Here is a 22,421-nt window from a genome sequence, read left to right on the forward strand (position 1 = left end):
GCGCAATTCCCAGTTCTAGGCTTGGTTCGTGAGTGCCCGTGGGCCAGCCCCGAAGAGGGGGACCAGTACCTAGTGCCTTCGCAGATCCTCCACGGGGCTCTCTTCTCAATCAGCGCAGTCAGAAGCCACCCCGGGTCTCCTCCTGAATCAGCCACACATCGCTCTTCCTGTAGAGTAAAATGGCTTCTCTCCAAAGCCCCGGGGCTGTGCCGGAACTCCTTGCCCGTAGTGACAAAGTTGCGTCGCGTTGAACGTGACGGGGGATTTTAACGTTCGGCAGGTGGGCTCCTGGAGAGACCCCTGAAACCCCATCGTGCCTCCGCCCCCCCCCCCCCCCCCCCCGGAACGAGGGCAAAGCATCCTTGCAGATCACTGCCAGATAGGGTCCTGTGACCTGGAATTTTCCCGACTTTAAAAGGGCAGGCTGTCCGGGGCTGGAAAATTTGGATCTGAAGTGAGAGGACAGAATCTGTCTGCGTGCCAGGGACAATGGCTAGGTCCTTGTTGGGCATAGGAGCGGTTTCGGGTATTCGGAGATATTAATAGAATAATGAGGGCATAATGAATAGAAAACCAGCATATTGCAGCAGATGTTAAGCGCGTCCTCTGAAAATCTAAACTTGCTCCCAGAGGGGTGATAACGATAGGCTGGGCGCGGCAGAGAAAGGGATCGAACGCTCCTCCATTTTCATCCATCCCATATCTCCGGCAAGCGTTCTGGGGCTCACAGAAATGGAGGCAGATAAAGGGTAGCCTCCAGTTCCATCCCAGGAGCCCCAGAGGCGACGTCATCGAGGACCCGGGGCCACGGGTTTCCCATGGGCATCCGGGTGATCGGGACTCAGTGCTCCTTCAGCCCCCTAAGGCTGCGGGCCCTGGGTCCTTCCCCCCTCTTGCTCCCTCCTCCCCACCCAGTCTGAGAGACCCCGGGGAGGGATTGAGGCGAGGGGAATAAGAAGAATTGTTAAGCGCTTACCGTGTGCCAAGCACTGGGGTAGATACAAGTGGACCCAGTCTGTGTCCAAACAGTGCTCCCGGTCTGAGGGAGAACAGGCATTTAATCCCCATTTTCCAGAAGGAGGAAACTGAGCAGAGAGAAGTTAAGTGACTTACCCAAGGTCACAGAGAGGCGGGTGGAAACAGCGTGGCTTAGTGGAAAAGAGCCCGGGCTTGGGAGTCAGAGGGGGTGGGTTCTAATCCCGGCTCCGCCGCTTGTCAGCTGCGTGACCTTGGGCAAGTCACTTCACGCCTCTGGGCCTCAGTTCCCTCCTCTGGAAAATGGGGATTAAAAGTGCGAGCCCCACGTGGGACAACCTGATTACCCCGCATCTCCCCCAGCGCTCAGAACGGTGCTCGGCACAAAGTAAGCGCTTAACAAATACCATCGTCGTTATTGCTATCCCAGATCCTCGGGCGTTGAGACCCACGCCCTCTCCACTAGGCCACGCCGCTGGGGCAGCGCTATCGAAAGTATTGCTCTTGTCCCTTCGACCTCTCAGCTCTCGGAGCTCTCAGCTCTGCACACAGTAAGCGCTCAGTAAATACGACTGGATGAATGAATGAGCCTGGGCTTCGGAGTCAGAGGTCATGGGTTCGACTCCCGGCTCTGCCACTTGTCAGCTGTGAGGCTGTGGGCGGGTCACTTCACTTCTCTGTGCCTCAGTTACCTCATCTGGAAAATGGGGATTAACTGTGAGCCTCACGTGGGGCGACCTGATGACCCCGTATCTCCCCCGGCGCTTAGAACAGTGCTCTGCACATAGTAAGCGCTTAACAAATACTAACATTATTATTATTATTATGAAGAGCCTGGTAGAGTGCCGAGCACAGTGCAGCGGAGACCCGACTGGATGCAAACCCGGCACCTTAGCTCCCAGACCCATAATCGGGACGTGTCACCCGGTGGTCCCCTCTCCACTTCTGCCTGAATCACCGGCGATATCCCTGTCCCCCCCCCCCCGGAGCCCCGTTTGGGCTGAAGCCTGAACCTACGTCATCCGGAGCACGACGCGGGGGTCACCCCCGCCACTCTCTAGGTCAGCGCGGACCCAAGGTGGCCCCCGAAAAAGAACCTGCTCATCACCAGGCAGATCACTTTGGAGCTTCGCTCAGAACTGTTTGTTCAGGCCTGAGCTATAAATGATTTAAAGGACGTTCATCATTTCAGCCAGCCGGTGAGGAGAGGCATCGGAACAAGGTACCGGGTCGGTTTCTCTCGCCCCTCACGCCCTCCCCTAAATAATAACGGCCGCGATCCCTCAGGTTGCTTACCGTCCGACGAGAGCTTCTCTCTCTAATTTATAGAGTAGTTTCTTTTCCCCCCCGCTGCATCCAAAGATAGTACTCGGCTTTCAGAGATTCTGGGGTTTTCCACTTTCTTTGCTCTAATGAACAGTTTCTCTTATTTATGCTAAACACAGCCTGATTCTTCAGTCTTCTGCACCTCTTTGACATGCAGAACTCTCTTTGACTTTGAAGGGCGGAAGAGAAGCCAAGAAGAAAATAATGTCTGTTGGGACGAGGATACTTGGAATGAAAAACCCAGTCAGTCTCGATGAGCTGTATTTATTGAGCACTGTACTGAGCGCTTGGGAGAGTACAACTCAACAGTATAATGGAAACACTCCCTGCCCACAAAGAGCTTCTAGTCTGGAGGGGAAGACGAACATTAGTATAAATAAATCGATGCAGATATGTTCATCAGTGCTGTGGGGCCGGGGCGGGATGGTGAATGAAGGGAACAAGTCAGAGCGAAACAGAAGGGAGTGGGGAAAGAAGAAATGAGGGCTCATTTATGTACTCATCTCTAAGTGATGTACATACCTGTCATTTATTTATATTAATGTTTATCTCCTCCCCGCCCCCCCCAGACTGTAAGTTCATTGCGGGCAGGAAATGTGCCTGTCTAGCGTTCTGTTATACTCTCCCAACCGCTTAGTTAGAGCTCAATAAATACGACCGAACGAATAAATGAACGAATGGAAGGTCTTTTGGAGGAGGCGTGCCTTCAAAAAGCCTTTGCAGGAGGGGAGAGTAACTGTCGGATGTGGAAGGGGAGGGCATTCCAGGCCAGAGGCAGGATGTGGGCAAGAGGTAAGTGGTGAGATAGACAAAATGGAGCTTACATTAAGAAGGTTGGCGTTAGGAGTGAAATATACGGGCTGGGTACAAGCCGGGTGAGGTCGGAGGGGCCGAGGTGATGGAGGGCGTTAAAGCCGACGGCGAGGAGATTTTCTTAGATGCGGAGGCGGATGGGCAACCACCGGAGGTTCTCGAGCAATGGGGAAAGTTGGACTGAACGTTTCGGTAGAAAAATCCAGGCAGCAGAGTGAGGTATGGACCGGAGAGAGAGACAGGAGGGAGGGAGGGCAGCAAGGAGGCCGGTAGAGTAATCAAGGCGCCATAGGATACGTGATCAGGTGAATGTGGAGGGAGTTTGGATGGAGGGGAAGGGGTTGAATGAGAGAGCAGAGTCAAAGGTAACGCCAAGGTTACAGACCCGTGAGACAGGAAGGATGCCGGTGGTGCCTACAGTGATGGGAAAGTCAGGGGGAGGACAGGGTTTGGGCGGAAAGAAAAGGAATTCCGTTTGGGCCATGTTCAATTTTTAATGTCAGCGGGACGTCCAAGTAGAGGTGTCTTGAAGGCGGGAGGAGATGTGAACCTGCAGAGCGGGGAGGAGATCAGGGCTGGAGACGTAGATTTGGGGAATCGTCTGGGTAGAGGTGGTAATAATAATAATGATGATGATGATGATGATGGTATCTGTTAAGCGCTTACTATGCGCCAAGCACCGTTCTAAGCGCTGGGGTAGATACAAGGTAATGGGGTTGTCCCACGTGAGGCTCACAGTCTTACTCCCCATTTTCCAGATGAGGTAACTGAGGCACCGAGAGGTAAGGCGACTTGCCCCAAGTCCCACAGCTGACAAGTGGCGGGGTCGGGATTAGAACCCGTGACCTCTGCCTCCCAAACCCGTGCTCTTTCCACTAAGCCACGCTGCTTCCCGTAGTTGAAGCCCCGGGAGAGAAAGAGTTCTTCAGGGGAGTGGTTGTAGATGGAGAATAGCGGGGGACCCAGAACCGAACTCTGAGGGACCCCCCACAGTTAGGGGGCGGGAGGCAGAGGAGACTGAGAATCAGTGGCCAGAGAGATAGGAGGAGAACCAGGGGAGGACAGTGTCAGTGAAGCCGAGGTTGGATAAGGTTTCCAGGAGAAGGGGGTGGTCGACAGGGTCGAAGGCAGCCGAGAGGTCGAGGAGGATTAGGATGGAGTAGGGGGTCACTGGATTTGGCAAGAAGGAGGTCATTCGTGACCTTTGAGAGGGCAGTTTCGGAAGCCAGAACGGAAGGGGTCAAGGAGAGAAGTCTCGCGTTTCCTCTTGCCTTCAAGACATCCCTACTTGGATGTCCTCCCGTCGCCTCGGGCTTAACGCGCCCAAAACACAACTCCTGATCTTGCCATCCAAACCCTGTCCTCGCCCCGACTTTCCCATCACCGTAGGCAGCCCCACCATCCTTCCTTCCTTCCACAAACTTGGCGTTATCCCGGACTCCTCTCTCTCATTCAACCCCCATATTGGATCCATCTCTAAATCCTGTCGGTCCCACCTTCCCGACATCGCCGATCCACCCCTTCCTCTCCATCCAGACCGCTACCCAGTGATGCAGTCGCTCATCCTTACCCCGCCTGGGTTACTGCATCAGCCTCCTTGTTGATCTCCCAGCCTCCTGTCTCTCCCCTCTCCAGCCCATACTTCTTCACTCCGCTGCCTGGCTCCGTTTTTCTACACGTCACCCCGCGCCTCAGAAAGCTCCAGCGGTTCCCCATCCACCTCCGCATCGACCATTGGCTTTAAAGCACTTAAAGCCACCTCGCCCCCTTCCGCCTGACCTCGCCGCTCTGCCCCTACGACCCAGCCCTTACTCTTTGCTCCTCTAACCTTCTCACCGGGCCGCGATCTCGCCTATCTCGCCGCCGACCCCGGCTCTCGTCCCGCCTCTGGCCTGGAGCGCCCTCCCTCCTCAAATCCGACAGACGACGACTCCCCTCCTTCAAAGCCTTATCGAAGGCCCATCTCCTCCAAGAAGCCTTCCCTGACTGAGCACCCCCTCCTCTTCTCCCACTCCCTTCTGCGTCGCCCTGACCTCCTCCCTTTGTTCTTCCGCCCTCGCGGCCCCACGACACTTAGGTACGCACCTGTAATGTATTTATTTATATTAATGCCCGTCTCCCCGCCCCAGACTGAAAGCTCGTTGTGGGCAAGGCACGTGCCCGTTCATTCTGGTTTCGAACTCTCCCAAGCGCTGACTACACTGCTCGGCACAGAGTGAGCGCTCAGTAAATACGACTGAATGGATGAATGAGACAGCGGGTGTAGACGGCTCACTCAAGGAGTTTGGATAGGAACGGTGGGAAGGAGACGGAGTGATAACCGGAAGGAGTCGAGGGGTCAAGGGAGGGTTTTGGGGGGTTTTTTAGGATGGGGAGACGTGAGCATGTTTGAAAACAGTGGGGAAGAAGCCACTGGCGAGGGAACAGTAGAAGATGACGGTGAGAGCGAAGAAGGGAGGGAGCAGGGGTTTTGAAAAGGTGCGAAGGGATGGGATCCCATGCGCAGGTGGAGGGGGTGGATTTTGCGAGGCGGCGGGAGTTCTCTCGAGATACTGCTGGAATGGATGGGAAAGTTGAAGGAGGGTGGAGAGGAGAAGGGGAGTTTCAGGCAGCGTGGCTTAGCGGAAAGAGGCCGGGCTTGGGAGTCAGAGGTCGCGGGTTCTCATCCCGGCTCCGCCACCTGCCAGCTGTGTGACCTTGGAAAGTCACTTCGCCTCTCTGGGCCTCGGTTCCCTCATCCGCGAAATGGGGATTAAGACAGTGAGCCCCACGTGGGACAACCTGATCACCTCCTGTCTACCCCAGGGCTTAGAACAGTGCTCGGCACAGAGCGAGCGCTTAACAGATACCCTCATCATCACGATTACTATTTTAGAGAGATCGAGCCTGATAGTGTCGTTTCTTTCAACCAAGCGGGTAGCCGGGTCATCGGGGGCGAGGGATGGGGAAGGCGGGAGAAGACGGAGGGGGCGTCGAGGAGGAAGTCGAGCACCCGGAACAACTGGTGAGGCTAACGGACGTGGGTGTCTGAGGACGGAGAGAGCATTGTGCCGGGCAGGGGAGGGGACAGAGTAAAAAGCGTGAAAATCGAAACCAAATCTCAGTCGAACTGGCGACGCCCCGAGGTGGCCGCTCAAAAGAGAGGAGACTCGGAGAACCAGCCCTGGCGAGGGGAGATGGTTTCAGGGTGCCTAGGAAGGGTTAAAATGAAGCCCGTGCCTCCACCCTACAGAAGCGACGGTTTCATCCTCCTCCTATCTGTTAACGATCCCCGGGTGCACGGGGGTCTCAGCTGCGAGCGGACAGATGAATAACTAAAGAGTTGTAAAGCGCCCGACAGAAACAGGACGTCAGGCAAACGTCAGATGATGTGTTTAAAACGGTTGCAGGGTTCGGCTGCTGGTAGACGAGGGCTACGAAGACCAAATTCTGATCGCTCAGGACATACACACAAAGCATCGGCTGATGAAGTACGGAGGTCACGGCTACTCCCACATCCTCGCCAACGTGGTCCCGAAAATGCGGATTAGAGGAGTGACGGAGAACACGCTGGAAAAGATACTGGTAGAGAACCCTAAACGGTGGCTGACTTTCAAGTAGGAGGAATGCGGATGAACTCCCAGCCTCTTTGGGAAGCTTGCGGGGGACACTCGTATTTAGCTGAACGTAGAGCGGTCATTTCCCACCCGGCTAATTTTGGTGAAAGCTGTGGGGTGGTAACGAGGACCCCCACGGGGCGGATACTCTCCTTTGCTATCAGAATCATGGAAGTCGTACGCGATCCCTGGGTCCGGCTGCCTCTCACCAGCCTGACCCCGGAGCGAGTTAGTGACTTTAATTTAATTCCACCGATTTTCCCTTCAAAATCCTGAAGTGGCTGTTTACATACAAGGCTTTGAATCCAAGAGCAATAAAGCAGACAGGGTCTTTTGAAGATTCATCAACCGCGCTACTCGAGAAAATTTAAAGTGCTGCCAGTTAAATTGCCCCCCTCTGGAGCAATTTGATGTTTCCCGTAATATCGATGGTCCCGTTAATTATCCTGCTGTTCCTTAATTAATGCTCGGTAATGAATAGGGTACCTTCGGATAGCTTACGCGGAAGACAGGCCGGGGCCTGAATTGACGATCTGAAGCACTCCCTCAAAAGGTGCAATAACCAGGTCGTCGACTCCTATTGGTAATGAGAAACGCTTTGAAAGGAAAATGTGTAAGGCAGGCGCAAATGTACCTCTGTAGTGAATAAAATCTGCTTTGGGTTTCAGATGTCAGTTTGGGGCTCGTTCTTGGCTCTTGTCGGTATAAGAATGTGTGAATAACACGCATGTTAGCTCTGCGTTATAAAAGGTAATCATAAAAGTCAATACGGTATTACATGATATAGTTTAATGAATTGTTACAACTCTAACAAAGGCCACCATTTAATGTTTGTCAAGAAACGATGCAAAAAAAGAGAGAGAGAGAGAGAGAGCAGTGTTTGCCTTGTAAATAGTTCCCATTTCGTTCTCTTTACCTTTTATTTATATTTTCCTCGAGGCGTAAGTCAGCTCATTTGTCTGAAGAAAAGGTTATGTCTGTTAGAGATGACAGTCTGCTTTTGAGAGCTTACTCTTTAAGATGTCGAAAGCCTGTGTTTCTCCGTGGTAAGAGCGACCCTCCTTTCACTCTCTAGCGGAGATCCGGGCTTAGCTAAAAACGATTCCTCTGCCTAATCCTTTCCTCGCCTTTCCGATAGATACGAAACTCTCCGAAGCCCAGCCTCCGGTTGTTCCGGAGGAAACGCGTAGAGCGATAAAGATGTTGGTAAGAGAAGTACGGGCCACGGAAATTATGTTTTTGAAGCGTCCCCGCTCTAAGGGTGCCTCGACGGTTTTAGCGCAACGATTACTGCCCGGCGTTTCCCAAGCCGAGGGTTCGGCAGAGGAAAACGCTCGACACGTGATGGCGTCTCCGCGGTGAATTCCGCCTCCAGAGAGACAGAGCGGGCTCCCGAAAAGACTCATCAGCGTGGTCGAGTCGAAAGCCCGTCGTTGGGTAGGGACCGGCTCTGCCCGTTGCCGAATCGTGCTCTCCCAAGCGCTCAGCCCAGTGCTCCGCACGCAGTAAGCGCTCTACAGACCCGACTGAACGAACGGGGCCCTGCCGTTTTGAAACCGGCTACCCAGAAAGGTTAAGGTTAACGCATTTTTTAGAGAACTTTGAATTCTGTTGCAGAGCGCTTCGTGACGAACCATTTTCCGAGTCGAGGGCGGGAAAACAGATCTCTCCCCTCGGTGGGAAAGTGCCGTTTCACATCACGTCAAACTCACTTGGCAGATTGAAGAAACGACTCTTTGGGCAAAGCGCGTTCACCGGAAAAGCGAGGCTTACTACCCTCCCAATCTACGGGACAGATGGGCTGCAGCGCGCCGACGAGTTTGGGAAACCGACTGCCGGCTCGGGCGTTACGGAATCCCCGAAACGGGAGGTCCCTCTGCCTGTCCCGCACCGATGGCACTAATCGTCACGATGGCGGTCTTCGGCCCTTACCAAGCGTTGTACTAAATGCCGGGGCAGATACGAGATCAGCAGGTCGGACACGGTCCCTGCCCCCACGTGGGAGGACCGGGGAGCGAATCCGTATTTTACGGGGGAGGAGACTGAGGCGCAGAGCGGACGAGTGACGTGCCCACGGTCACGCGGTAGGCAGGTGGCGGAGGCAGGATTGGAACCCAACCCCCTGCCTCCCCGGCCCAGGTTCTTGCCGCTAGGCCACGCACCTCCTCCAGTGCATCCCACGGTTTAGGGTAGGTTTGAATGGGCTAGCGGGGCATTTTCTGGTCTGGTCAAAAATTTGCCCGGATAAATGAGTTTGGGGACACTCCTCTAGGAAATGTTTCTTCCCCCGCCAAGTCCAAACAACGGTAACGTCTTGAAGAGCGATCGCCTTTCCATTCCAGGTAGCTGACATTCCACGTCACCCGAGTCATCTTTTTTTTTTTTTTTTTTTAACAAAAAAAGGTAAATTCCGTACAGTGACCTAAGTTCATTCTGGGGTATAGACAAAAACAAAGGCATTTTTAAGCTGTGCCAGAATCACATTTTGGATTCCTGTTGCCGTATTCGGAAACGTGAGTATCGTTTGGTAAGAGCTATGTCCTCCGAGCTTGAAGTAACAGTCTGAAAGCATCTCCGTCCATTTGGCCGTTGCGTGTCGGTCGGGAATAATCACTGTCTTAAAAAAAAACAAAAAAAATCACCTCCTGGATTCGCACCCCGGGGTTTCTTTTGTGTGTGTGTGTGCGTGCGTGTGCGTGTGTGTGGGTGTGTGTTTTAACTGTAGATTACTAAAGTGGAACCATCAGGTATCTACAGAATAGACAAGCAACACTCTATGTGGGAAATGGTCTAAATAGGTACTCGTGGTTCGCTTTCTGTTTTTGTTTTTGGAAGATTATGGTCTGAAAAGGGAGAAAAGAGAGCACGTCAAAATATCCTAGAATTTTGAGTCGTCCTCCCCCGATTCAGAAAATTCCAGATCACGACGGAGGTCTGTGGTAAAGGTTCAATTCTAGCTCTAGATTAAGGCTTTAAGCTGGCGTGGGTGTAAAAATTGCAATAAAATCCAAGGCAAAGAATCCCTTTGGAGAGAAGCAGCATATTTCATTCACACCTTCCCTTTGAGCGGAAAATCAGTCCTCACCACGTTACACCGAGTGGACTCCAAATATCACACGCAGGTAATTCACGGAACCAAAGCCGACATGTGGATAAAAGCAGCAGGATCATCGTACACCAAAGTATCGTATATATGTATATATATATATATATATATATGTGTGTGTGTGTATATAGAATTCATCGTCGTAGACTTTTCTATAAAAATTGTGATCTAGATAGGACTTCATTCACGGGGACACTAACAGTAAGGAGTATTTGCTTTGGCCGTAGTGGATCACACATCTGCTTATCTTGCGTTTAATTTTTTTTTTTTTTAAACATCAGGTTTTCTGAGTGGTACAGATGCGAGCCAGGTAGCATTTGAACACCCCCCCCCCCACCCCCACCCCCACCCCCCAACACAGCTCGAGGTGCCCCACGGTCGACATCCACCGGGACGGTCGCCCCGTCGACATCGGCCGTACGAATCCAACGCTCGGCCTCCGGAGGACGAGCTCGGTCTCTGAACGGTCAGTCGGCGTAAATAATAAATCCAGAGAATGTGCTGTATTTGTTGTTGTTCCCTCCGTGCGCTTTCCCGCCGTCTAATTTTATATAGACCTCGTCTCCCGGTTCCAAGTGAAGGACCACACTGTTACTGGCGTAGTCGTAGTTCTGATCGGCATCCTGAGCGATCGCACTAGCCCGGACCTACGTGAGACAGACAGACATTCGATTAAAACGACTGAGATCGACAGGAACCCGAGAACAACCTCGTCCAGAGCCGCGGATTTCCCAGAGAGTCTCCCGCCGTGGCACGTGTTCGGCCCTAGGCTCTCCGCGTCCCCGAGGTCAGGGTTTTTGCCTCACTAGAAGCCCCCCCAACAGGATCTCCCCCGTCCGCTCGCCGACAGCCGACGCGGGCGTCTTCCTCCTCCTCTCGGTCCCTCCCTCCCAAGCCCCGTGACCCCGAAACGCGAGAACAGAAACACCTGCTTTCCGTGAGCCGCCCGGGGAGGGAAAGCACGCGCTCGGGCGGGGCGGCGGAATCTGGCCGTCACTACCGGGGGCGGGTGCTGGAGACCCGGGACGCCGCAGAGCGGCGGCCGTTGCTTTGCAAGGGCAGGCCGAGAACGGCGCGCGCGAATCAGTGGGAAGCATTTTACCCTCTCCCGCGGCCTCTCAAGGCGCACCAAACCAAGCCCAGGAGGGTTCCCGCGGCCACGACGCCTGCAGACCCCAACGGGCTTCCCGGAACCGCCCTCTCGCCGCCACCCTCTCCTTTCACTCCGGTTCGGCTGGGACCCGTGGGTGCTTTCTCCAGTCGGCTTTACGTCACTTCAAAGCGAAGGTAGCAAACCAGCCCCGGTGCCGCGTGCTTGGAGGAACGCCCCATTCTTTCCGGCAACCACGCGCGGGCGTTGGCCCGGCGAGTTCGATTGCCCCTTTCTATTCGGAACCTGTCGGCGAAGCGGGTTTTATGGGGTCGTCGACTTCACGGGCCCCTGTAAACAGCCAAACCGGCCGGCAACTGGGAGCGCGGTCTCAGATCCTCAGTTGGAATTACGCTTCCCGTGCGTCTCGATTTATTTTCGCCCTGCCTTGTGAAAGACATCTGTACGTGATTCATCGGAGCCAAACTCCTACCTTGCGTCTGGTTCCCATTCTAGCACGGTGGTGCCTCCCTGAATAAGACAGTTGGGTGATTCAGGGGCTCGGCGAACCCGAACTCAGAAATAGCGCACGACTCGGAGTTCAACACGGGCTGGATTTTTCTCTTTCGCACGCCGGGGCAAACCAGCACCGGGTCGAAGGACGCCCACGGCCTCCTTTCACGGTCTAAAGGACAGGTTTGCCCATTCGGCGCTCGTGAAATCCGAGGCGCCGTTACTACTGAAATGTCGAAGGAGAAGGCTTTGGGCCCCGCCAGGCTCCCGAGGTGATCCGAGTCGAGTAGTGGAAAGGGAAAGTCTTCCCGGCCACCGTCCCTTGGAGGGGGAGAGGGGCCGAAGGGACGGAGAAGGGAACCCTACGGATAAGGCGCGTGACGATAAGTAATAGACCGTGTAATTTCGGTGTGAAGCCTGGACCCAGACCTACGGCCCGATTTAATAAGGTGATCCGTTGTGACCATTAAGTAGTAACAATCGAACCGCGGAGCGTTTCCTGGGAATTAATTACCATCTGGGAGGAGTCGACGGCCCCGAGTCATTAACTCCGTCTAGTCATTAATCCCGAGGAAACCCTCTGCAAGGAGGGTACGGCTATTGTAGACTCCAAAATAAATCGGCGTAGAGGTGGTAGGTGATGAAAAATCACCGTTCTAAAGTAATCGCCCGTACCATCAGGTCGCGCGATTGCTTTGCTGTAATTAGCGATCCACATATAATTAACCGACGTTAATTGGATTTGGGTAGCGTTGCATGATTTTGATAATACGTTTCGATGGATTCTGCGGACGTATCGGTTGAAGCCCTAGGTGTCCTCCTTAGTTTAACGGCAGGAAATCAACTGGGTGTTAAAAAAAAGGGGATTCCGGAACTTGGACTCAACCTGCCAATCATTCACTCACTCACTCACTCACTCACTCACTCACTCACTCACTCACTCACTCACTCATTCTTGCTCTTCAAAATAATGTGACCCAGCGGGGACAATCCCCAAAAGACTTAGCGTTTGCATTTTTCGTGAATAACCTCAAAGCCCTGGAATGTGTTCGATTGCCTCGGACCAGGAAGAGGTAACTATACGTTATAATAATATAATTATAGATTTTTTTCCTTCCTTTGTTTGCGAGGCCAGCAAGATTTCTTCCTAAAGCCTGTCAGAACGGCCTCAAGAACGTTGAAATTATTGCTAAAATCAGTTTCAAAATTGAGCTTTCCTAATTTATAGAAATGCCTACGTTCTTTTAAGGGGAGAGGAGGCGGGGGGGGGGGGGGAGATACAGTGTATCCCTTCCCCACACAAAGCCTAAATGCATTTGGGTTTTGCATACTGTCTCATGGAACGAGGGGCGTTTTTCAGCAAAAACCATTTTTTCCCCTAAGCCCCTTATCTCTACTACCACCGCCGAAATTTATACCAACATTTGCTTCAGATTATCGATTACGCGTCTCTTCCAAATTCTTCATAAAAGAACTATCGTTCTGCCTTAACCTCCCCGACAAATATCGGTCCGCTAAACCGTTTCACAGACGGCTCAAGCTAGGTATTTCTTAAAAGAGTTTAACCAGTTTATCCTGACCGATCGGTCTCTGGTTTAACGCGTTCTAACTTGATTACCGTGGTGGGGAGAACAGCGGCCTTAGAATTTACCAAAACTCGCGAATTGGCAGTACCGCGAATTTGCCGGAAACCGGGGGGTCGAGTGGGACTTGCTCCGTGGTTTAAAGGTTCCGCTACCTGTAGGAACTTCAAAATGCTCGAGAATTTCTTCCCCTTACTATCTGCGGCGTCGGAGGTCTCCGGCCAATCGTCGAACCGAAAGGAGGGGGACGACTGAATGTGACGTGGAGTGGATGTAGCCTTTTCAGGGGGCGATGGGGACAGTAAAATCCGTCCCGCTGCCTTTAGCATCATCCTCTCCCTTGGCTCCCTCGGCAGTGCGGACAACGGACGTTTGCTGATTTAATTAACCGCGCCCCGTTGTCCTCGTAATCTCACCGGTCACGGTCCTTCCGAGGAACCGTAAACAAAAGGTGGAGCGGTTCCTCGGAGGGATTTATCGGTCTCTGCTATTTCCGTCCGGGATTCTGCATTCGAGACGAGCGCAAACGAAATGCCTCGGTTGGGCATTTCTTCACGCCGGAACCTACTGTATTTTTAAGCTCAATTTAGGAGCCTCTCCGAATCCATTTAACTCTGCAGAACGGCACACCGGCGTGAACCCCCTAGCCGCAGATGTAGGAGAACCAAGCGAAGCGATGTACAAAATAAAATAAAAGACGTTCGGGGCAGCGTCCGGGCCTCTCCCAATCCATTTAATCTGCAGAACAGCTCACCGACATGTGCTCCCCCGTTAGGGATGTAGGAGACCCGAGTCGGTGAAACGATGTAAAAAATAAAATAAAAGACGTTCGGGGCGACGCTCGGGCCTCTCCCAATCCATTTAATCTGCAGAATGGCACACCGACTTGTGCTCCCTAGTTAGAGATGTAGAGAGACCCGAGTCGGTGAAAGGATGTGCAGAAGAAAATAAAAGAAGTTCGGGGCGACGTTTGGGCCTCTCCCCGTCCATTTAATCTGCAGAACAGTTCACCGACATGTGCTCCCCAGTTAGAGATGTAGAGAGACCCGAGTCGGTGAAACGATGTACAAAAGAAAATAAAAGACGTTCGGGGCGACGTCTGGGCCTCTCCCGATCCATTTAATCTGCAGAATCGCACAGCGACATGTGCCCCCCCCGCCCCCCCCCCCCGGTTAAAGGGGTAGGAGACCCGAGTCAGTGAAACGATGTAAAAAATAAAATAAAAGACGTTCGGGGCGATGTTTGGGCCCCTCCCGATCCATTTAATCTGCAGAATAGCTCACCGACGTGTGCTCCCCAGTTAGGGATGTAGGAGACCCGACTAAGAGAAATGATTTAAAAAATGAAATCGAAGATGTGAAACAATGTACGGGCCTCTCCCGATCCATTTAATCTGCTGAATCTTACGGCGCCGTGAACTGCCCAGTTTCTCACTTAGGAGAACCGAGTAGGTGCAACGATTTAAAAGAAAATAAGATGAAATAAAAAGCCGTTAAGGGCCCGCCTGCCTGGGCACTGGCATCGGGAAACCGACGTCGTTTTGGCTGAATCTTTTCAAAAATCTTTATTTTCAAATTTCTCTAAAGCCCCGGGCCCGACCGTTTCCATCCGGATTCGTTTGGGGGGGGGGTGTTTTTTTTCCCCCCCCGAATTACCTGTTGCAAATGGCTTTTCTGGAAAGCGCTGCCTACCGGCCCCGCGGTGGGAGGGGTCGGGCCCGCTTTTTTTCGGGCGATCGCAGTGCTTCGCAGAAGGCCCGGCCGCGGGTCCTCCAGCCTGGCCCTCGTTAAGCGCTTACTCTGTGCTAAGCGCTGTTCTGAGCGCCGGGGGGAGATTCCAGATCACCAGGGTGATCCCACGGAGAGGGGGTGGTCCCGGTCGCCATCCCCATCTTCCAGATGAGGTCACCGAGGCCCGGGGAAGTGAAGTGACTTGGCCAAGGTCACCCAGCCCCGTCCCCGGGCCCGCCCACCCCGCTGGTCCTGCCCCCCAGGCCGCTTAGAGGCTAAGGGGGCGAGAGCCCGGGCTTGGGCAGTCCGGGGCCGTGGGTTCTAATCCCGCCCTCCTCCCCTTGTGTGACCTTGGGCGAGTCACTGCATTCCTCCGGCCCTCCTCCCGAACGTGGGGGTGATGACCGTGAGCCCCGAGTCCCTGCCCTCCCAAGACTGGCTCCCAATTATTCATCATCATCATCATCATCATCATCATGATGATAAATGATGGCATTTGTTAGGCGCCGAATCTGGGCTAAGCACCGTTCTAAACGCTGATCATAACGGTGATATCTGTGGAGCACTATGTGCCAAGCACTGTTCTAAGCGCTGCTAATAATGATGGCGGCGCTTATCACGTGCCAAGCATTGTTCTAAGCGCTGCTAATAATGACGGCATCTGTCAAGCGCTGACTCTGTGCCAAGCACTGTTCTAAGCGCCGATAAATGGTATTTGGTAAGCGCTGACTACGTGCCAGGCACTGCTCTAAGCGCTGGTGGTAACGGTGGTGCCTGTCGAGCGCTTATTACGTGCCCAGCACCGTGGTGAGCGCTGGGGCCGAGGTCCCGGCCCTCGCCCCCGTCGTCCGGATGAGATCAGGCAGGCCCGGCGAAGGGAAGTGACCTGCCCAATGTCACCCGGCTGACGAGGGGCGGGATTCGAACCCGGGCCCCGGGCTCTTCCCGCCGAGCCACAGCTGTGGCTCGGCCCTTGGTGAGCGCCTCTCGGGTGCCACGGCGACGAGCCTTCACTCCCGTGTACCGAGCGCTTACCGGGGGGCGGGAACGCTGTACTGAGCGCTCGACCTTGGGTTCGTGATGGGGCTTTTGTCACCAAAGCGCCCCCGCGTCCATCAATGGCATTCATTCATTCGTATTTATTGAGCGCTTACTACGTGCAGAGCGCTGTACCAAGCGCTTGGAGTGGCCAATTCGGCAACAGATAGAGCCAATCCGTCAACCTCCCCGCCCCGACGCGAGGTTGGGGAAACAAGGCCGGTCTCATTACCCCCGTTTTACAGACGGAGAAACTGAGGGACGGAGAAGTGAAATGACTCGCCCAGGGTCACACGGCAGACTTAAGGGGACTCCGATCCCCCCGATGCCTGCCCACCTCGTTTTCTTCTGTCTCGTCGCCTGCCCTCCCCCCCCCCCCCCCCCCACGCTTCTAGACTGTCTGGGGCAGGGCTCGTCTCTCTCTGTTGCCGGATGGTGCTTTCCAAGCGCTCAGCACAGCGCTCTGCACCCCGGGGGCGCTCAATAAATAAATACGATTGAAGGAATGTCGCTTTCTGTTGCCGGATTATCCTTTCCAAGCGCTCAGCACGGTGGTCCGCTCCCCGTGAGCGCCCACTCCATACGACCGAATGAAGGAATGTCTCCGTTGCCGGGTGGTGCTTTCCACGCGTTCAGCACAGTGCTCCGCACCCCGTGAGCGCCCAGTACGTAGGACCGAATGAAGGAACGTCTCTCGGTGTGTGTCTCTATCTGAGTCGCTCCGGGCGGCGGCAAGTGATGAGGACGACGGTGACGATGATGCTGATGGCGTTTGTTAAGCGCTCACTATGTGCCAAGCACTGTTCTAAGCGCTGGGGGGGGGGGGGGGGGATACGAGGGGATCGGGTGGTCCCCCGTGGGGCTCTCCCCATCTCCGTCCCCACTTTCCAGAGGGGGGAACCGAGGCCCAGAGAAGCGAAGCGACCCGCCCAAGGTCCCCCAGCTGACAGGCGGCGGAGCCGGGATTCGAACTCATGACCTCTGACTCCCAAGCCCGGGCTCTTGCCACAGAGTCAGCGCTCAGTAGATACTCTCGAATGGAATGACTGAATGAATGAACGAAAGGGGCAGAGGCGGGATTCGAACTCGTGACCGCTGGCTCCCCAGCGCGGGCTCTTTCCACGGAGCCGCGCTGCCGCAGCGCTCGATAAATAGTCTCGAATGAAAGGGGCCGAGCCGCGATTCGAACTCGTCACCTCTGACTCCCCAGCCCGGGCTCTTTCCACGGGGCCAGCGCTCAATAAATACTACTGAACGAAGGAAGGAATAGAAAGGGGCCGAGCCGGGATTCGAACCCGTGACCTCTGACTCCCCAGCCCGGGCTCTTTCCACAGAGGAATCGCTCAACAGAGATACTAGTGAATGAAAGGGGCGGAGCCGGGATTCGAACTCGTGACCTCTGACTCCCCAGCGCGGGCTCTTTCCACAGAGCCGGCGCTCAATAAATACTCTCGAATGAATGAATGAATGAATGAATGAACGGGGCAGAGTCGGGATTCGAACCCACGCCCCCGACTCCCCAGCCCGGGCTCCGTCTCCAGAGCCGCGCTGCCGCACAGAGTGAGCGCTCAATAGATCCTGCTGCATGAACGGAAGAGCCGAGATTCGAACTCACGACCTCTGCCTCCCCGGCGCGGGCTCTTTCCACAGAGCCGCGCTGCCGCACGGAGCCAGCCGCTCAGCGGGTGGCCTCGAATGAAAGAACGAAAGGGGCCGAGCCGGGATTCGAACTCATGACCTCTGACTCCCTCTAGCCACGGAGCCGCGCTGCCGCTCAGAGTGAGCGCTCACTAGATAGTCTCGAACGGAGGAATGAAAGGGGCCGAGCCGGGGTTCGGTCCCCCCCCCCCCCGCCCCCCGCCTCCCCAACGCGGGCTCTTTCCACCGAGCCGGCGCTCGCTAGATAGTCTCGAACGAAGGAAAGAAAGGGGCCGAGCCGGGATTCGAACTCACGCCCCCCGCCTCCCCAACGCGGGCTCTTTCCACCGAGCCGGCGCTCGCTAGAGAACCCCCGAATGAAGGAAAGAAAGAGAGGGGCCGAGCCGGGATGCGACCCCCCGCCCCCCGCCTCCCCGGCCCGGGCTCCTTCCACCGAGCCGCGCGGAGAAAGCGCTCGCTAGATAGTCCCGAAGGAAGGAAAGAGAGGGGCCGAGCCGGGATTCGAACTCGCGCCCCCCGCCTCCCCACCGCGGGCTCTTTCCACCGAGCCGGCGCTCGCCAGATAGTCCGGGAGGAAGGGCAGGAGGGGGCCGAGCGCGGGACCGGAACGGGCGACGGCCTCCCCAGGGCGGGCCCCGTCCACCGAGCCGCGGGCGGGCGAGGGGAGCCCGCGTCGGGGCCGGGCCGGGCCGGGCCGGGCCGGGGCCTCGGCCTCGGCCTCGGCGCCCCCTCGGCGCCCACCTGGTTGTTCTTGCAGAGGTCGGCCCACATGCTGGTGCCGTCGCCGCCGCGCATGAGGACGTGGTAGGTGAAGAAGTAGATGCCCGGGATGGAGCAGGTGAAGCGGCCGGAGCCCGGGTCGTAGTGGTTGCCCAGGTTGGTGACCACGTCGTCGAAGCGCAGCACCTCGTAGCCCTCGTGCTGCCGCTTCAGGCCGGCGTAGAAGGCGATCTTGGGCACGGTGCTGTAGGTGGCGGCGCTGATGGCCCCCGCCGCGCTGGGCCCCGGCGCCCCCGGCGCCCCCGGCGCCCCCGGCGCCCCCGGAGCCCCCGGCGGCCCGGCCCGGCCCGGCCCCCCGGCGGCCCCGCCGGCCCCGGCGGCCCCGGCTCCCCCGGCGGCCCGCGGGGCCCGGCCTTGCCCGGCCGGCCGGCCTCGCCCCGCGGGCCCTGCAGGAAGGTGGGCAGCGGCGGGCGGAGCCCCCGGGCCGGGGTGGGCGGCGGGCCGGGCGGGCCGGGCGGGCCGGGCGGGCCGGGCGGGCGGCTGGCGGCGTAGGGGTCGCACACCATGCGGCAGGTGCCCAGCATCTCGTAGCGCGCCGACGGGCCGGCCGAGCTGACCAGCACGGGGATGAGGATGACCAGCAGCAGCACCAGCACCACGCCCAGCGCCGCCGCCGCCATCAGGCGCCTCCGGCCGCCGCCCACCAGGCGGCCGAGCGCCGGCCGCTCGTCCGGGCGGCCCTTGGGCACAATGGTGAGGCCGGGCGGGGGGCGCGGCCGGGCGCGGGACACCCCCGGGCCGCTCCCGGGACGGCCGCTCGGCCGGTCCTCGACGGCCCCGCGCCGGCCCCTCGAGCCTCCTTAGGCGCTCGGCGGAGGGCCCCGCTCGGCGGACGGCCCCGCGCCGGGCCCCGCGGGGTCCTCGGTCGGGCCTCGGACGGCCCCGCTCGGTGGCCGGACCCCGCGCCGGCCGCCCGGACCGCGCTGCGCGGCGGAAGGCCCCGCGCCGCTCCTCGGAGAGCTCGCGGCCGGGCCCCGGACGGCCCCGCGCCGGCCCCCGGAGCGCCCGCCCTTGGAGAGCCCCGCGCCGGTCCCCGTTCGGCCCGCGCGACGGACGGGAGTCCCGCGCCCGCGGAGCGGCCCCCGCGCCGATCCCCGGAGAGGCCGGTCCTCGGACGGCCCGAGCGGTGGACGGCCCCGCGCCGGTCCCGGGAGAGCCCCAAGCCGGTCCCGGGATGAGCCCCAAGCCGGCCCCGGGAGAGCCCCAAGCCGGTCCCGGGTTGAGCCCCAAGCCGGTCCCGGGTTGAGCCCCAAGCCCGTCCCGGGAGAGCCCTAAGCCGGTCCCGGGATGAGCCCCAAGCCGGTCCCGGGATGAGCCCCAAGCCGGCTCCGGGAGAGCCCTAAGCCGGTCCCGGGATGAGCCCCAAGCCGGTCCCGGGATGAGCCCCAAGCCGGCTCCGGGAGAGCCCTAAGCCGGTCCCGGGTTGAGCCCCAAGCCGGTCCCGGGAGAGCCCTAAGCCGGTCCCGGGATGAGCCCCAAGCCGGCTCCGGGAGAGCCCCAAGCCGGCCCCGGGATGAGCCCCAAGCCGGTCCCGGGATGAGCCCCAAGCCGGTCCCGGGAGAGCCCTAAGCCGGCCCCGGGAGAGCCCCAAGCCGGTCCCGGGTTGAGCCCCAAGCCGGTCCCGGGTTGAGCCCCAAGCCGGTCCCGGGATGAGCCCCAAGCCGGTCCCGGGATGAGCCCCAAGCCGGCTCCGGGAGAGCCCTAAGCCGGTCCCGGGAGAGCCCTAAGCCGGTCCCGGGATGAGCCCCAAGCCGGTCCCGGGATGAGCCCCAAGCCGGCCCCGGGAGAGCCCCAAGCCGGTCCCGGGAGAGCCCCGCGCCGGCCCCGGGAGAGCCCCGCGCCGGCCGCGGGTCGGTCCCGCACCGATCCCCGCAGAGCCCCGCGCCCGTCCTCGGACGGCCCGCGCGGTGGCCGGCCCCGCGCCGGTCCCCGTTCAGTCCGCGCGGCGGACCGGCCCCGCGCCGATGCCGGGAGAGCCCCGAGCCGGTCCCGGGACGGGCCGCGCCGCGGAGAGTCCCGCGCCGCGGGGCGGGCGGGGGCCGGGGGCGGGCGGGCCTCGGGGGCGCCTAGCGGGGGCGGGGGGCGCCTCGGGGCCGGGGGGGCCGCTGCCGCCGCCGCCGCTGACCGGGGGTCGCCGCGCCCGCCGCCGCAGGAGCCGCCCGCCGCCGCCGCCGCCGCCCGCCGCCCCGAGCTTTATAGGCGGCCGGAGCCCAGGGGCTGGGGAGCTGGGCTGGCATCTCATGCCCGCGTCTGCTCCGCTCGTCCCACTCCTACGGAGCTTGGCACCGCTCTGCCGGGGGGCGGCCCCTTCCCCTCCCCTCCCCTCCCCTCCCCTCCCCTCCCTCCCTCGCTCCCTCCCTCCCTCCGCCGCGAAGGAGGGGAGGGGCGCCGGGGCCCCCCGCCGCCGCCTAGGCCGCCCCCCCGCCCCCCCCCCCCCGCGGAGCGCTCAGCACAGCCCTCCGCGCGCCGAGCGCTCCGTCGAGGGGCCGATCGTCAGAGCGCCGGGCCGCGCCGAGCGCCGCCCCGGGGGCCGAGCCCCCTTCCTGGGCGCCGGGCCGCCGCGGGGTGATGGAGTGAATGGGGGACGACGAGCACGACGACGATCGCGATAACGGGCCGGGCGCCCGCCGGGTCCCCGACGGCCCCATGACCCCGACGGCCCCCGCGGCGGGGAGAGGCCGCGGAGCCGGGGGTCGCCAGGCGGGGACGGAGGCCGCGGGCCCCACGGGGGACGTCCCGACTCCCCCGCGTCCGCCGTCCGCGACTTCCCCGGGCCCCGGCTCCCTCGCCTGCGAGGTGGGGGTCGGCCGCGAGCGTCGCGGGGGAAGGCCCGATCGAGCCGCCTCCCGCCCGGCGCCCGGGACGGCGCTCCGCGCGTGGCGGGGCGCCTGACGGACGCCGACGTTATCACGCGAGGCCGCAGGGAAGACGGAGGACGGCGCCGGGCGCCGTCCCGAGCGCCGCGGTAGATGCGGGGCGGCGGGGCGGACGGGGGACGGTGACGGTGGGGTCCGACGGGCGCCGTTCCGAGGGCCGGGGCGGAGACGGGGCGATCGGATGGAGAGCCGTCGCGACGGCGGCGGCGTCCGACGGGCGCCCGGTAGGGGCCGGGCGCCGGTCCCGGCGCCGGGGCGGACACGCGGTGACGGGACGAATGGAGGCCGATGCCGACGGCGAGAAGGACGGGCTCCGTCGGGCGCCCGCCGGGCGCCGGGGCGGATACGGGGCGACGGGACGCGCGGAGGACGGTGACGGCGATGGCGTCGGCCGAGCGCTCGCCGGGTGTCGGCCGCCGGGGCGGACGGTGGTGACGATGACGTTGGTGTCCGTTGAGCAGAGCGCCGTTCTGAGCGCCGGGGGAGATGCGGGGTCGTCGGGTCGTCCCCCGTGAGGCTCGCGGTCTCAATCCCCGTTTTCCGGATGAGGCGGCCCAGGCGCGGAGAGGCCAAGTGACGACTCGCCCGCGGGCACGGCTGCCGGCTGGCGGAGCCGGGGTTCGGACCCGTGACCTCCGGCCCCCGAGCCCGGGCTCGTTCCGCTGAGCCGCGCTGCTTCCCTGAGCGGACGCGAGGTGGTCGGAGGAATGAAGGACGACGGCGCCGACGATGACGATGGGATTCGGTAGGCGCGCGCTCGCCGGGGGCCGAGAACCGTTCCAAACGCTGGGGCGGATGCGAGGTCGTTGAATGAACGGAGGATGTTAAGAATGATAAGGACGATAATGATAAATGATGGGATTCGTTAAGCGCGCACTGGGTGCCGAGCATCGTTCTAAGCTCCGGGGCGGATCCAAGGCAATAGGATGAATGAAGGACGATAATAACGACGATAATACAAAATGGGATTCGTTGAAGGGCCGAACGCCGTTCAGAGCGCCGGGGCGGATACGGGGTGATCGAGTGAACGAGGGATGATCACGACGACGACGACGACGACGGTATTCGTTAGGCGCTTCTCCTGTGTGCCGAACGCCGTTCGAAGTGCCGGGGCGGCTACCGAGGTGACCGAACGAACCAAGGACGGTGATGATCGCGATGACGGTGTTGGTTAGGCGCTTTTACTGCGTGTGCCGACCGCCGTTCTGAGCGACGGGGTAGATGCGAGATCATCGGACGCGTGAGGGCCGATGACGGCGACGACGGCGGCGGCGACGACGACGGGGAGGCGCTTACCGTGCGCCGAGCACCGTTCTTAGTGCTGGGGCAGATACGA

The 22,421-nt window shown here is 59.2% G+C and overlaps 2 protein-coding genes across 4 annotated transcripts in view; one reads left to right on the forward strand and one right to left on the reverse strand.

Moving 5' to 3' along the window:
- Positions 1 to 7,384, forward strand: part of PTER (phosphotriesterase related) — a 57,837-nt gene extending 50,453 nt beyond the window's left edge. For all 3 annotated transcript variants that reach the window (XM_029077613.2, XM_007673133.4, XM_007673134.3), the window contains one exon: positions 6,504 to 7,384. In XM_029077613.2, coding sequence (XP_028933446.1) covers positions 6,504 to 6,714 — 211 coding nt within the window. In that variant the 3' untranslated portion in view covers positions 6,715 to 7,384. The remainder of the gene's footprint in view (positions 1 to 6,503) is intronic.
- Positions 7,385 to 10,156: 2,772 nt separating this feature from the next.
- Positions 10,157 to 20,201, reverse strand: C1QL3 (complement C1q like 3). Its single transcript, XM_029077614.2, is given in 3 exon segments — positions 10,157 to 10,463; positions 18,171 to 18,455; positions 18,458 to 20,201. Coding segments are annotated over 3 exon segments (837 nt in total). The 5' UTR covers positions 18,830 to 20,201; the 3' UTR covers positions 10,157 to 10,283.
- Positions 20,202 to 22,421: the final 2,220 nt, after the last annotated feature.

The sequence above is a fragment of the Ornithorhynchus anatinus genome, chromosome 13, assembly GCF_004115215.2.
Source record: "Ornithorhynchus anatinus isolate Pmale09 chromosome 13, mOrnAna1.pri.v4, whole genome shotgun sequence".
In the NCBI taxonomy this organism is placed as follows: domain Eukaryota; kingdom Metazoa; phylum Chordata; class Mammalia; order Monotremata; family Ornithorhynchidae; genus Ornithorhynchus; species Ornithorhynchus anatinus.